At 35.2% G+C, this 14,196-nt stretch overlaps 1 protein-coding gene across 1 annotated transcript in view; it reads left to right on the top strand.

The window, feature by feature from the left end:
• The window catches only part of ADGB (androglobin), a 189,075-nt gene that overhangs the window by 64,008 nt on the left and 110,871 nt on the right, over positions 1–14,196 (top strand). Inside the window, 2 exon segments of the mRNA XM_027765632.1 lie at positions 16–143; positions 3,626–3,766. Of these exon segments, the coding sequence (XP_027621433.1) occupies positions 16–143; positions 3,626–3,766 (269 nt within the window).

Genomic DNA, 14,196 nt, shown 5'->3' on the forward strand with positions numbered 1-14,196 from the left:
GAAAGAGGTGAAAGATGGCAAAGAAGGAAAGGATATAAAGGAAATGAAAGATGGAAAGGAAGTGAAAGACTTGAAGGATTTCAGACCCGATGGTTCCTCGACAACACTAAGAGGTCCTGAGAAATTTGACAAAATTTCAAAGGGTAAGACATTTTACAACAAGATGTTATTAATATAGACTTTACATGCAAATGCTTTATAATCATTATTAAATCTAATGCTTCTTTTTTGTCATTATTATTTCTTAAATGTTGTAAAAGAAGTCATGTAATTAAGATCTTTCTTTTCTAGTACTTTAGAATTTTTAATGGAGTTATATGTTAGCTTTGTTTCATATTTTGTTTACGTTAAAAAATCAGAATCAATTGTCTACTTTGATGATACCAGATGTGTTATTAATATAAGAAGAGATATGTAGTTCTCCATTTCCATCAAGCACATGTTTCTAATATGTTATAAGCAGAGTGAAATAGACTCCCCCCCAAAAAAAGAGACAGAAGAGTTATCCTTTTCAAAAAATTTTTCTTTTTCAGAAAATGTAAAATGAGGACAGATTAAATCATGATTTTTTAATAATTTATTAAAAAGTGGAAGTTCCTGTCAGAAGGAAAAATGATTTCAAATTATTTTACAAAGTACACAATCATTTTTATTCTTAGAATGTATAATATATAGAGAGAATATTTATTTTTTTATTTTTAGATTATGTCACAGGGTGTGTGCACTCATTGTGGAGAGGCAGAGAGAGATAAAGTGGTAAATCACCCCCTGGGAGGATGGCTGCACCACAATCCCTTCTCCTCCACTCTCATCTCAGGACTTTGAGCATACTTGCACAGGTATGTGATTCTCAAAACAGCAGGATTGAGACTTGAACTGCAGAATCAGTAATGTAGGACTCAGCACCTTTACCACACCACCTACTAGCCTGAATAATTGTTTATTTTGTGTCTTCTAAAATATATCATATAACCATTCATATGAAAACTAAATGCTTGTATAGTAAAGTAGAATTAAGTCTACTACATGATACTCAAATTTTTTGTATATCTTTGTGGTATTTACAAAGCTCTTTCAAATATTTATAAGTTATAAACATTTTGTTAGAATCATTCCTTATCAAGATTTTGTCTGCATTCATTTTTCACAGTATACTGCACAGAACTTTCACTTTCCATTTTTCTCAAAAATATACTGAGATAAAATATATGAATGAAATCTGTCTACTATAGGCCACTCTTGAAATGCTTTAATGTACCTCAGCTTATAAAAGAAAGCAAATTAATAAGCCTGTTTTATCCAGTATATTTCAAATTAATTTGCTCCTAGAAGCCCTTTCCCATGCCTCACAAGTTAACACTCATTCATTCATTCATTTTTTCACATTCTAGTTGAAAAGGCTAACATTAATAACAAATTTATAACCACATACTAAAGCACAGCCTAGAAGGGAAATACAAATCTATTATGGTATACATTGGGGACCTCTTTTAGTCTGAGCATCAGGGAAGAGTTCTCCAGGGAATTTTGAGCTATGTTTGCAAAGATAAGAGAAAATAACCTAGAGGAAGTTGAGGACTGTGGAGAGAAGGTCACTTCAGGCAGAACGAATGTCAGGGATAAAGACTATGAGGCAGTAGGAGAGATGACAGTGTGCTGGAGGACTTAGTAATGGATGTGTTTAGCAAGAGGAGAGGAAGCGAAGGGATGACATGGTTTGAGAAGAGCCTGGAGAAGTAAGAAAGGGAGTGAACAGATCAACTCTTCTAGGTTATATTCAGGATTATTTATCTTTTTCATAAGAGATACTGATGATCAATAAAAAGTTTAGAGCATTATGATCTGATCTGTATTTTCAAAAAGATCACTCTGGCTTCATGGAAAAGACAAGATAAGATGTTGGTGCAGGAGAGGTAGATCAGTGATTGAGTGGGCACAGAAAAAGCAGTTTGGTGACTATCACATCAGTTCAGGTTAGAGATAATGGCAGCTTGGAACAGAGTAATAGGGTAGTCACAACAGAGATGCAAATAAGGTAATTTATTTGAGAGAGATTTAGGAAGCAAAATCTGATAGGATTTGGCAAAGAATTTTGAGATGATAGTACCTATTAAGAGAGATTAGAAAACAATGTTGAAAATGTAGGATTTAAAAAAGGTGGGGGAGGAACGAGCAAATGGTGTAATGGTTATGTTGCTGGACTCCCACATAGTCTACCACAGTTCAAGTTCTAGACCCAGTGGCTTAAAAACTCATGCTGAGCATATGTATGTGTGTGTGTGTGTGTGTGTGCCCAAGATCCTGAAAGTGGACTTTCTGTTTCTCTGTCTCTCTGGTGAGCATACGTGTCCCATAGCAAAAACCTCTCTAATTTTTTTTTTTTTAAATAAGATTTGAAGTGCTTTTAAGATAGCCAAGTGATTTTTCATGTCAAGAGTCCTAGACAGTGAAAATGCATTTAGGAATCATTGACAAATGCATGCTAAATTAAACCATGGAAAATATCTTCCAAGGAGACACTATGGAGTAAAAGGACTAGAGGAATTGAGACTAAGTCTTAGAGAATCTAAACGTTTGGAGTCAGTACAAAACAATGAGCTCATTAAGAAGACTAAAACGTAGCCAGAGAATCAAAGAAAACCACAGAAGATCATGTTGGCATTGAAGTCAAGGGTAGTGTTTCAAGAATCATAGAGATTGTCCATCTGTGACATTATGGTTGAGAGATGAGATATAAAAGAACTTAAATTTCTCAACTAGATTTTGAGGTATGGAGGTCATCAGGAACTGGAGAGTGATTGGAATGAAGGCATATTGGAGAAGGATAGGAAGTAAATGTGATATAAAATAATACATAAACAAACCTGTGAGAAGATTGATCTCAAAGAATAGGAGTGCTGTAAAGTGGAAGCTGAGAGGTAGTAATGTGGGACACAGAATATTTGTGTTATTCTAGCAAAGAAGAATTCAACAAATGGTTTCTGACGTACAATTTTTTAATTACAATGTTTTAATTTTACCATGGTGAGAAAGCAAAAGTGATGTGCATTCTGCAGAAACCGTACTTCCAGTTTTGAATTTTGGTCTTTTCTGGTGCTAATAATATGTGGTATAATACTCTCTTACAATGCTAGGTAGTGGCAGGAAAACATTCTATTTCTCACTGTGAGTACAGTATTCAGTAAATTACATGAGAAAGCCAACACTTTCCTTCAGATGGAAGCTCCTAATTAGGAAGATCTGAATACTTCACAGTTAGCACTCAACTTTCAGTACACACTTCACTGGCTTTGGTTTTGATTTTAGAAAGAGAAAATAAGCTTGATATAATTTTATATAAACAAAGTATATTCAACCAATCATCTCCATGATACATAAAATTAGGTGTAGTCGGTGATAAATAATGCTATATTTCCTTCATAATACATGCTGATTTTCAAAGTTTCCTCTGGCTTTGTTATGATATTTCTAATTGTTGAGGGAAGCTTTGGCTATAGTTTTACATTTAAATAAGTGTTTTGCCACCCCTCCCCCACAAACACATTATATAACACCATGACTGAATAAGAAACATAGTTTGAGGTTTTTTGGGTACAAAATTGATGTCATTTTTAAAATGTGTTAGACAAAACAGATGCAAAAGACCCTGGGAAGAAGAGGAGTAAAGATGGAGAGAAGGAGAAGGAGAAGGAAAAATTCAAACTGTCACTTCATGGTTCAAGACCCTCATCAGATGTGCAGTACTCGGTGCAGTCCCTTTCAGATTGTAAGCTCACAATCTTTTCAAATAACTATTTTAGTTGTTTCCTGAAATGCTGGACAATATTTACTCTTTCAAAATAACTCAATAAGCTTTCTCAAGGTTGTCATAAAGGGGCTCTCACATGGGCATATGCGTAGGACAAAGGTGCTACTTAGGAGACAGAAGCAAGGCTGTCACATCCTTATGGTGCAAGAGCCACAGAAATATCCACATATTTCTGCTATTATTGTCAGGTAATTTTCTGAGAAACAATTAGAGTTTAAGCTGACTATCAAAATCCAAGTAAATCCACAGTCAGACCCTGAAGGAGTTAGATGTCAGCCAACAAATGAAACCAAAAGTGTGCATGTAGCTTTTTGCTCACAGTAAGCCTTCAGCTCTTTTACAGGGTTCTTAAAAAATAAGTATGGTGCAGGGAACTCAAGAAGCAGTTTCCTATTACTGTCATGATACTGATGACCACACCTTGTGGTATGTCACGTTGTGACTGGATAGACGTAGAGTTATTTGGACATCAGAAGAGTCTTGACACATTTTTGCATAGAAAAACAGAAAAATATGTCATGAGTTTTCAGATAACCTAATATTTAAAATAATCCCATTGTATAAAAGTCAAGGCTTTTTAGTAATAGCCCGTGAGTTTCTATCTTTATCCATTAATGCTATATTAGAGATCCCTCATTTTGTTCATATATTTTCTATTTGGACTTAAGAATTTCTATAAAGACCTCTGGAACAGTGCACTTCTTTCCTCTGTACCAACTAAGATGGTCTAAGTATAGTCCCCTCTAAAAAAATGGTATTAATTTGAAAGAAGACAAAATCAAAACAAAACAAACAAATAAACAAAAACTATACTTCAGGCTGTTCAGAAGAGATCTTTTTTGAGATTTTATAGTCCCAATATTGAATCATATATTTGGGTGCTTCCATAGTGTAGGTTTTAATTTTCAGCTAATTCTTCATTAGTTCTTGAAAACATGTTCTTTAACCTCTAGCACTGTGTTTTATCTGGTTTCTTTTCAATTTTTCTGTTTTCTCAATATATGATGATGATTTGTAGAAGACATTTTAATAATTGTCTCTTTTTATTCTTTCTGAAACATTTGATATTGGGATAGAAAAAACAATCACCAATCTTTGTAGTATTTTCCTCCAATTTTATTTTATATTGTTTACTTTTCATTTAATTGTTGTTCACCTTTGTGGTGTAAAATATGGTTTTTCAAAGCATTCATGCAGTATGTGATAAAACAAGGAAGTTAACATATACATTGTTTTCAACAAAGAATGTTACATTCTGGAGTGTGTTAAATGCTCTTTTGAGTCCCTCACCCTCACCCTCATTATTTGGATTTTTTGGAGAGGTTTTTGCTATAGGGCACGTGCGCTCACCAGACAGAGAGAGACAGAGAGATAGAAAGCGAGAAATCACCCCCAAGGGGGGATGGCTATGCTGCAATCCCTTCTCCTCCATTCTCCTCTCGGGATCTTGGGTATGCACGCACACACGCCTGGTGTGAGTTTTAAGCCACCAGGTTCGGGACTCAAACCGCAGTCGTCTACGTGGGAGTCCAACAACATAGCCATTACACTAACAGCTGGTCCCCCTCATCCCCATTATCCATCCTGCCTCCTGTTCAATCTCTAGTATTTATGCTTGTCTTCCTACTATTAAGTCTCTAAGCAATTTTAGAAATGACTATTTACTTAATTTTTATTTATTATTACATTTTAATTTACCAGAGAAAGATGGGGGAGAGATAAAGAGAGAGAAAGTGAGAAATGAGAAAGGAAGTCCAGGCCCAGGACTTGAACTGTAGTCAGCAATGTGGAATCCAGCATATTAACCACTGTGCCACCTGCTGGCCCCAAGTCTTTGAAACTTTCAATTTCTACCATAGAGAGCAGATATTCAATACGTATTGAATGGGGATATGCAATGCTTATTTTTTATAGGCTGGCTTATTTCACTTAGCATTTAATCTTCTATATTCATCACTTTGTATGGAATGATAATCTCACTGTTTTGTATGGTTGACTACGAATCCATAGTATTCGTGTGCCACATTTTTTCAATCTGGTCATCAGCTGTGGGGTACATAGGTTGATTCCATGTCTTAGCAATTTTGAATAAAGCTGCCATAACCATGGATGTGCAAGTGTCTTTGAAATGTAGTGTTCTCTTGTCCCCTAAGTAAATGTTAAGGAGTGGGATTACTGGGTCATATGGTAGTTTTATTGTTGATTTCTGAGGAACCTTCATATTTTTCACAGTGGCTGTATCAGTTTACATTCTCACCAACAGTGCAGGAAGGTTTCCTTTTCATGGCAGACTCACCAGTACTTGCCATTCATAATTTTTGGCCTTAGTCACTCAAACAGGGGTTAAATGGTATCTTGTGGTTTCGATATGCATTTTTCTTATGCTAAGAGACAGCGCACATTTTTCTCATATGATTTTTGGCCAATTTTTTATGTCTTCCTTTGAGAGTTTTCTTCTCGGCTCATTTGTTCATTTTTAATTGGATTATTATTGTTATTATTATTTTGTAGAGGAACTGCTATCAATCCTTTATCTGAAATATAGTTTGCAAATATTTCCTCCCATTCTTTGGGTTGTCACTTCACTCTACTTATTGTTTCCTTTGCTCTGCAGAAGTTTTTTTTTAGCATGATGTGATCCATTTATCTATTTTTGGAATTGTTACCTGTAGTTAGGGGTCTTATTTAAGAAATCTTTACCTTCTCTAATGATTTCAAGTGTTTTGTCTGTATTTTCCACAAGTAGTTTTATAGTTTGAGGCTTTACATTTAGATCTTTGACCCATTTTGAGTTGATTTTTACTACTGGTGAAAGAGAGAGGGATTGAAATTCTATTAATATTGTAAATTAATTTGGATTTATTTGACATTTTAAATATATTGATTCTTCCAATCCAAGAAAAAGGGATGTTTTAAAATAATTTTTTGTATCATATTTAATTTTTTTCTTCAGGATTTTTTTTTTAATAGTTTTCCTCATAGATGTCCTTCATCGCTTTGGTTAGATTCAATCCTAGGTGTTTTTTGTTTTTTTTTTTTTTTTGGTGACTATTGTAAAAAGGATTGTTTTCTTCAATCTCGCCTCAGTCTATTCATTGTTGCTTTATAAATAGGCTCTAGTTACCTTTTTGTTTTGTTTTTTTTTTTTTGAGAAATTTTTGCTATAGGGTGTGTACACTCCCCAGAGACAGAGCGAGAAATCACCCCCCAAAGGAGGGATGGCCATGCTGCAATCCCTTCTCCCTTCTCCTCTCTAGACTTTAGCTCTGCACATATATAGGCCCAGTGTGAGTTTCAGGCTGCTGGGTCCAGGACTCAAACCATGGTTAACCATGTGGGAGTCCAGCACTGCAACTACTGGGCCAACTGCTGGCTTCAATGGATTTAGATTTTTGTACATTGATTTTATATACTACATCTTTACTGAATTCATTTATCACTTGTAGGAGTATTTTTTCCGGGATTCTTTTGGATTGTCTATGTATATAATCATGTTATCCGCAAATAGGGACATTTTCACTTCTTCTTTTGCTACCCAAATGCCTTTTATTTTATTCACTTTTCTGACTGCATTGGTTGGAACTTTCAGTAGTGTGCTAAAGAGGAATGAGAAAGTAGACAATCTTGTCTTGCTCTAGATTTTAGCTGGAAAACTTTCAGTTTTTCTTCATTCAACATATTAGCTATAAGTTTGTCATACTTAGTTTGTATTGTGTTGAGAAATTTATTTCTATACCTATCTTATTGAGAGTCTTAATTATGAAGGGATGTCATATTTTTAAAATGTGTTTTCTGTATCTATTGATATGATCATGTGGTTTTTATTTTTTCTTTTGTTAATGTGATTTATCACTATTGTTTTGCATATGTTGAGCCATCCTTGCAACGCTTGGGTAAATTCCATTTGGTCATGGTATATAATCTTTTTAATGTGCTATTGCATTCAATTTGCTAGTCTTTTATTTTGAAAATTTGTTTCTTTATTCATTAGAAATATTAGTGTATAGTTTTCTTTCTTTCTTTCTGTTCTTAACCGCTTTATATTTCAAAGCGATGCAGGTTTCATAGAATGGGATTAAGAGACTTTCTTTTATTTGAATCTTTAGAAATAGCTTGAGGAAAATTGAAGTCAATTATTCTTTAAAATTTTTGTAGAATTCAGAAGTAAAGCCATTTGAACCCAGGCTTTTCTTTGTCAGAAAACTGTCCATTACTGATTCATTTACGTTCCATGTTTTTTTTGTCTGTTCAGGTTTTCTGTTTCTTCTTGGTTCAATCTAGGTATGTTCTATGAGTCCAAGAATGTATCTATCTCACAGGTGTCTCTTGTCAACTGTTAGGAAGGCTATTCTCAAAAAGAGCAGATACAGCAAGGGTTATTGAGGATTAAATAAAAGTAAGTGTGGTACATTGTGGGAATACAAATTAGTACAGCTATTATTAAAAATTGTACAAAGGTTTTTGAAAAAGAAAAAAAAAAAAGTAGAGCTACCATCTGATCCAGCAAGCCCACTTAGGTATATACCCAAAAGAAATGAAAACTCAAAGAGAGCTCTAAGCTCCCATGCTCATCGCAGCTTATTCACAATAACCAAAATAAGGAAACAACATGAGTGCCTATCAATGTGCATACATTGTCTTTGTTATTGTATTGCTAAAAGAGAGACCTAGGTTTGGGTGATTTATAAAGAAATAAGGGTTCATGGGCCAGCAGGAGGTGTATTGGTTAAGGTGCTGGATTCCCAGTTGGTCAACTGTGGTTCAAGTCCTAGACCTAGAGTCTTGAAACTGATGCTGAGTGCCTGTGCATGCATGCTCGAAATCCTGAGAGTAGAATGGAGGAGAAGGGATTACTGTGGTGGTGGTGGTGGGGGATTATTTATCACTTTCTCTCTCTCTGACTCTGTCTCTCCAGCAAGTGCACATGCCCTATAACAAAAATATAAGAAAAAAATAAGAGTTTATTAAATCATAATTCTGATGGGACCAGCAGGTAGTATGGTGGTTAAGATGCTGGACACTCCCATATAGATGACCATGTTTTGAGTCCCAGATCTGTTGGTGGCTTGCTTTCTCACTTTCCCTTTCTCTTGCTCTCCCTGCATGTGTCTCTCTCTGATCAAATTAAAAATAAATGAATGAATAAATAAAGTTACATAAATGATCCTTTAAAAAAATTCATAACTCTGATGATTGGAAAGTCTGAATGCATAAGCCTGGCATCAGGTTGTCCTACAACATATTCAACAGAAGCACGGTCAGACATATGCAGAGAGAGAGAGAGAGAGAGAGAGAGAGAGAGAACAAACTGTGGCTCTTTTTTTCTTACAACCAACTCTCATGAGAGTTAACACCATTTCATGACAATAAGAACTCACTGGGTCTTGAGAGAGATCTTTCATCTGTTCATGAGTGTTCTCTTCATGATGCAATCATCTTGATTCCATCACCACCCCAAGGCCTTACCACCTTCCAAAATCAAATTCCAAAACATGAAACTTTGGGGAATGCAGCATCATCCAATTCATAACATCAATACGAAACAGTGTTATTCGGTCTTAGAATAAGATAATCCTGCCACTGTGACACCTTAAGTGAACTTGAAGAACTGTATTCCAAGTGGAATATGCCAGATAGAAAGACCAAGAATGCCTGGTATTGGATTCTAAGAATACTGAGTTTGGGAAACCATAAATTGATGCTGCCAGGGACTCAGGCATAGGAAAAGTGGGGAGATGTTGGTCATAAGGCACAAACTTTAAGTTATAAGATAATTAAGTGAGAAGTAATATATAACATGGTTACTATACTTAATGAGAGTTTATTGCGTTATTAAAAAAATTAGCACTTAAAAATCAAATAGAATGCTAACTTAAAAAAGGATTCTGTTTAGTAAATATGGGTAAAGGAGTGTATATCTAATCATCTCATGTTGATACTTATTTATCTCCCTTTTCTCTACATTATTGCATTACCACCAACAAAATTTTCATTGATAATTAGCAAAAGAAAATGAGAAATTAAACACAACAAGACAATGCAATGAACTAAAGTATACAAATGTAATTATTGAGAAATTTCATCACAGGAATATAATTCATATTGGGGAAAATTAATGCAATGCTTTTATATTAGTACCTGAGGGATTGTATAACGGACTTCATTATTAGCAGTAGAAAATATTATCCTTGAGTTTTTGTATGATTTCTGTTTGTTTGTTTGTTTTTTTAGAATTTTGCCATAAGTCACATGTACTTGCAGGAGAGACAAAGAGACAATGAGAGGGAAAGTGACAAATTACCCCCCAGGGGATGGCCATGCTACAATCCCTTTTCCTATGTTCTTCTCCTGTAATTTTGGTCATGCACACATAGATGCTTGGTGTGATTTTCATGTTACCAAGTCCAGGACTTGAACTGCAGTCAGCCATGTGGGAATCCAGCACCTTAACCACCATGATACCTGCTAGCCCCTATTTTTGAATATTTTACATCTTGGTTGCTATCATTTTTTAAAAACTGTGCTAAGAGACTCATGGTTATTTTCCAATGTGAAATTCTTCTTAAGATTTATTTAGGACTTTTTGTTTGTCATCTTACCTTTCCCTCACTAGAGGAACTCAGGTTTGTTTTCTTATTTGTTTTCATGTAGGCAGTGTTTCAAGCTCAAGTGAAATTCATGCATATTCAACCCCCTTGTAGTAAAAGAGGTGGCCATGTGCACTTGATTCAGTAAAGTGCATTCAAGTGAATATCTTTTTTTTTTTTTTTTTTTTTGCTATAGGGTGCGTGCGCTCGCCAGACAGACAGAGAGAGACATAGAGACAGAAAGTGAGAAATCACCCCCCAGGGGGGATGGCCACGCCACAATCCCTTCTCCTCCATTCTCCTCTCGGGATCTTGGGCACGCACGCACATGCGCCTGGTGTGAGTTTTAAGCCACCGGGTCTGGGACATGAACCGCGGTCGACTACGTGGGAGTCCAGTGACATAGCCATTATGGTAACTGCTGGTTCCCAAGTGAATATCTTTTGAGGGCTTCTGTAGAAGCGTTTCCTTTTTCTGAAGAAGGGCCCAGATGTTGTTATAAAATGTCCATCTTATCTTGAACTTGGAAATAATCTAGTCAAGTGTTAGAGAGAAGTCAAATTTTAGTGACATAGGTCCAACCTCATTGAGTAGCTGAACCAACAGTGCATCTGTATGTTTTCAGACTGCTTATTACCTGAGACAAAACAATCATTTGTTTTGGCTGTTAGTTGAGTTTGTTGTTAAATGCAGGTAAGCTTATTTCTAACTGGCAGTCTACTACAAACAGCAATTCCAAGTTCAAACATAAATTTCATGTTCAAGCATGAATTTGTGTTTGAGTTCAAATTGCACTTCAATTACTATTTATGTTAATAACTGTTTTCTAAGATAAATACAATTAAAAATACTAAAATCTATGCAACTTTAAGCCAATACTTTTCAAGTTTTATCCCAAAGAATACATATCCATTGAGATGTTAGTAAGTGTCATTAATAGAAGACTAAGTAGAGATGGAAAATGAAATGAAATATCATTCTGTGAGCAAATGAGTTTGGTAATTATTTTTATTTTTATTTTTCTGCAAATCGTCTTGGACCTTGGACCTCTACTGCTCCAAGAATTATTTTGTAGGGCTTAGATAGAGGGGGCACAATTTAGGAAATACCACGTTAAGCTATTCATTGATTTATTCTTTTAAAAAGTGATAAAATGCTTTTTATGTTCCATAAATCTTTTTTTAAGACAAATTTTTGCAATAGGACTCATGTGCTCACCAGAGGGACAGAGAAAGACAGAGAGACAGAAAGCAAGAAGTCATTCCCCAAGGGGGATGGCCACACTGCAATCCCTTCTTCTCTATTATCCTCTTGGGATTTTGGGCATGAATGCACACATGCCCGGCATGAGTTTTAAGCTGCAGGGTCCAAAACTTGAACCTTGTTCAGCTATGTAGGAGTCCAGCAATATAACCATTCTGTCATCTGCTGGTCCCATGTTCCATGCATCTTACGTCTTTACCAATAAATCCATATTACCATCATACTGTTCTGTAACATTTTGTTTGTTACTGCCATTCTTCCTCATCTTCCATTTATAGGTCCATAAAAATAACTCTTCACAGTAGATTTCTTGTTACATGTTATGATTCTTTAACATGAAAGAGAGATCATCTAAACACATCATGTTTATTTGTAGATAGTACAAGCCATTCATAATCAATTCACTTTGTTAATTGCCTCACTAATATAAATGTTTCCATTTTTAACTCTTTTTTTTCTTTTTTTTTTTTGAGAGGTTTTGCTATAGAGCACGTGTGCTCGCCAGACAGACAGAGAGAGACAGAAAGACAGAAAGCAAGAAATCACCCCCCAGAGGGGATGGCCACGCTGCAATCCCCTCTCCTCCATTCTCCTCCCGGGATCTTGGGCACATACGCACATGAGCCCGACGTGAGTTTAAGTCACCGGGTCCGGGACGTGAACTGTGGTCAACTACGTGGGAATCCAGCAACATAACCATTACACTCATTGCTGGTCCCTTCCATTTTTAACTCACTACTCACTACTGAAGACCAAAATTTAGAGCTGGTTCATAAGTCCCAGGTTACAAAGCTTCACAATCATCAGTTTAATTTTTTAATTTGCTATATTACCAGTTTTGTTATCTACCCATAATTTAAATGATTATCATTGATTTCCTTATGTTTTTACTATGTCTGAAATCTAATACCATAACACTAGAAGAAGCAAGGGTGTATATTTAAAATCCAGAACTCAAGCCAAATTTTATAAAAGGAACCTCATCCTTCTCAGTCATCAGAGAGGAACCCATCTTCTTTTCTCCTTTTCTTTATCTTTGCCTTCACCATTCATAAATTTCTTAAGTAGAGGGTCAACTGGTAAATCTTAAACTTTGAAAGTACCTGGAGAAAATATTTAATCCTCTTCTTTTCCATGAACATAAAGTTCTCAAATAGATGAGAAGCTGATTTTTCAAATTTTTATTCATTACAGTTATCACGGTCTTCCATCTGAAACCTAAAGATGTTTCTGAATCTTTTTTTTTTTTTTTTTACTTATTGATGATGGGCTTTGATTAGATTGATCAGTGAACAAAGAAACTGGACAGTAATTTGCTGGTCACTGCTAACCAAGATCGTTCTGGTTCAGTGTGCATGCAACAGATCATGCTATCTAGTGTTAGAAACACATGGAAAATATTTCTCTTCACAGTATAAAAAGAGGAATAATTATTTTGTTGCATTTTGAACTTGAGACCATTGATCAGGCTTCAAAACATACTAGTTCACACAAAGTGCCTAGTGGAATAAATCAAATTATTAAATCAGTCTTTGCATCTAAACATCTGTGAGTTAGTTGGAGAGATAAAATACATAGACACAAGAAGATATTTACCATGATCAAACAGATGTAACATAGGTAAATAAGTAGTGTAGGAAAAGAGTGACCAAGATGTGTTGGCAAATTTCATGAGAAATGTACAAAGTTCCATTCTTTTCTTTCTTTCTTTTTTCCTATCTAGTGTATGCACTTGTTAGAAAGGTATGAGTTTCACAGGTACTGGACAAGAACCATGGCTGGCCATGAGGTGTCCAGCGCCTTAACCACTATTCCAACTGCTGACCCCAAAGTTCAATTTTTAAATTTAAAGCTAGATTTCTATTATTTTGCCTTATTTCAATCTCTATTCTAGAGAAAAACTGGACTGCTATCTAAGTTATATTTTTTGGCCCTAAGGGTATTTCTCTTCTATAACCATATCACCTAATATGTAATTATATAAGTTGGTAAAGAATAAATAAAGTATTCTCTAAAAAACTAAAAGATTAAAATGTATTGACTTCTGCTGGTTTGTCCTGAATGTTTTTAGAAAAAAAAGCACTGAACCAAGTATAGTAATTTCAGGGATGTTGAGAAAAACAGGCTCAAACAAATAAGCAATGATGAAAAGCAAATTTTCCCAGCACCCAAGCTACATATGTTTTTCATCTTTGTAGAAGGATTCATTTTATTCATGATTTCTTTCTTCCTGAAAGAACACAGAAACTCATGTTTCTTTTAGTTCAAAATTCTATCTATGAAAGCTAAGGAATGTCTCAATTTAAAAATCATTTAATTGGAACATGCTTATTTTTGAACCACTCTGTGCTACATTAAGAGCCAGAGTATATGTGTAGGAAAGGAAATTTGAGGGAAAAAATATAAGGGTAAGACACTTATGGGATTCAGATATGGTTTATTATCTGTTCATGAGGATGTGTATGGTGGTCTCAACTGGGCTGGGCTGAGGTGTATATCATGCTGGGAAAAGTTTCTTTCTTACCTACATGATGTGTA

The sequence above is a fragment of the Tupaia chinensis genome, unplaced genomic scaffold (genome assembly GCF_000334495.1).
Source record: "Tupaia chinensis unplaced genomic scaffold, TupChi_1.0 Scaffold000008_1, whole genome shotgun sequence".
Taxonomy (NCBI): Eukaryota; Metazoa; Chordata; class Mammalia; order Scandentia; family Tupaiidae; genus Tupaia; species Tupaia belangeri.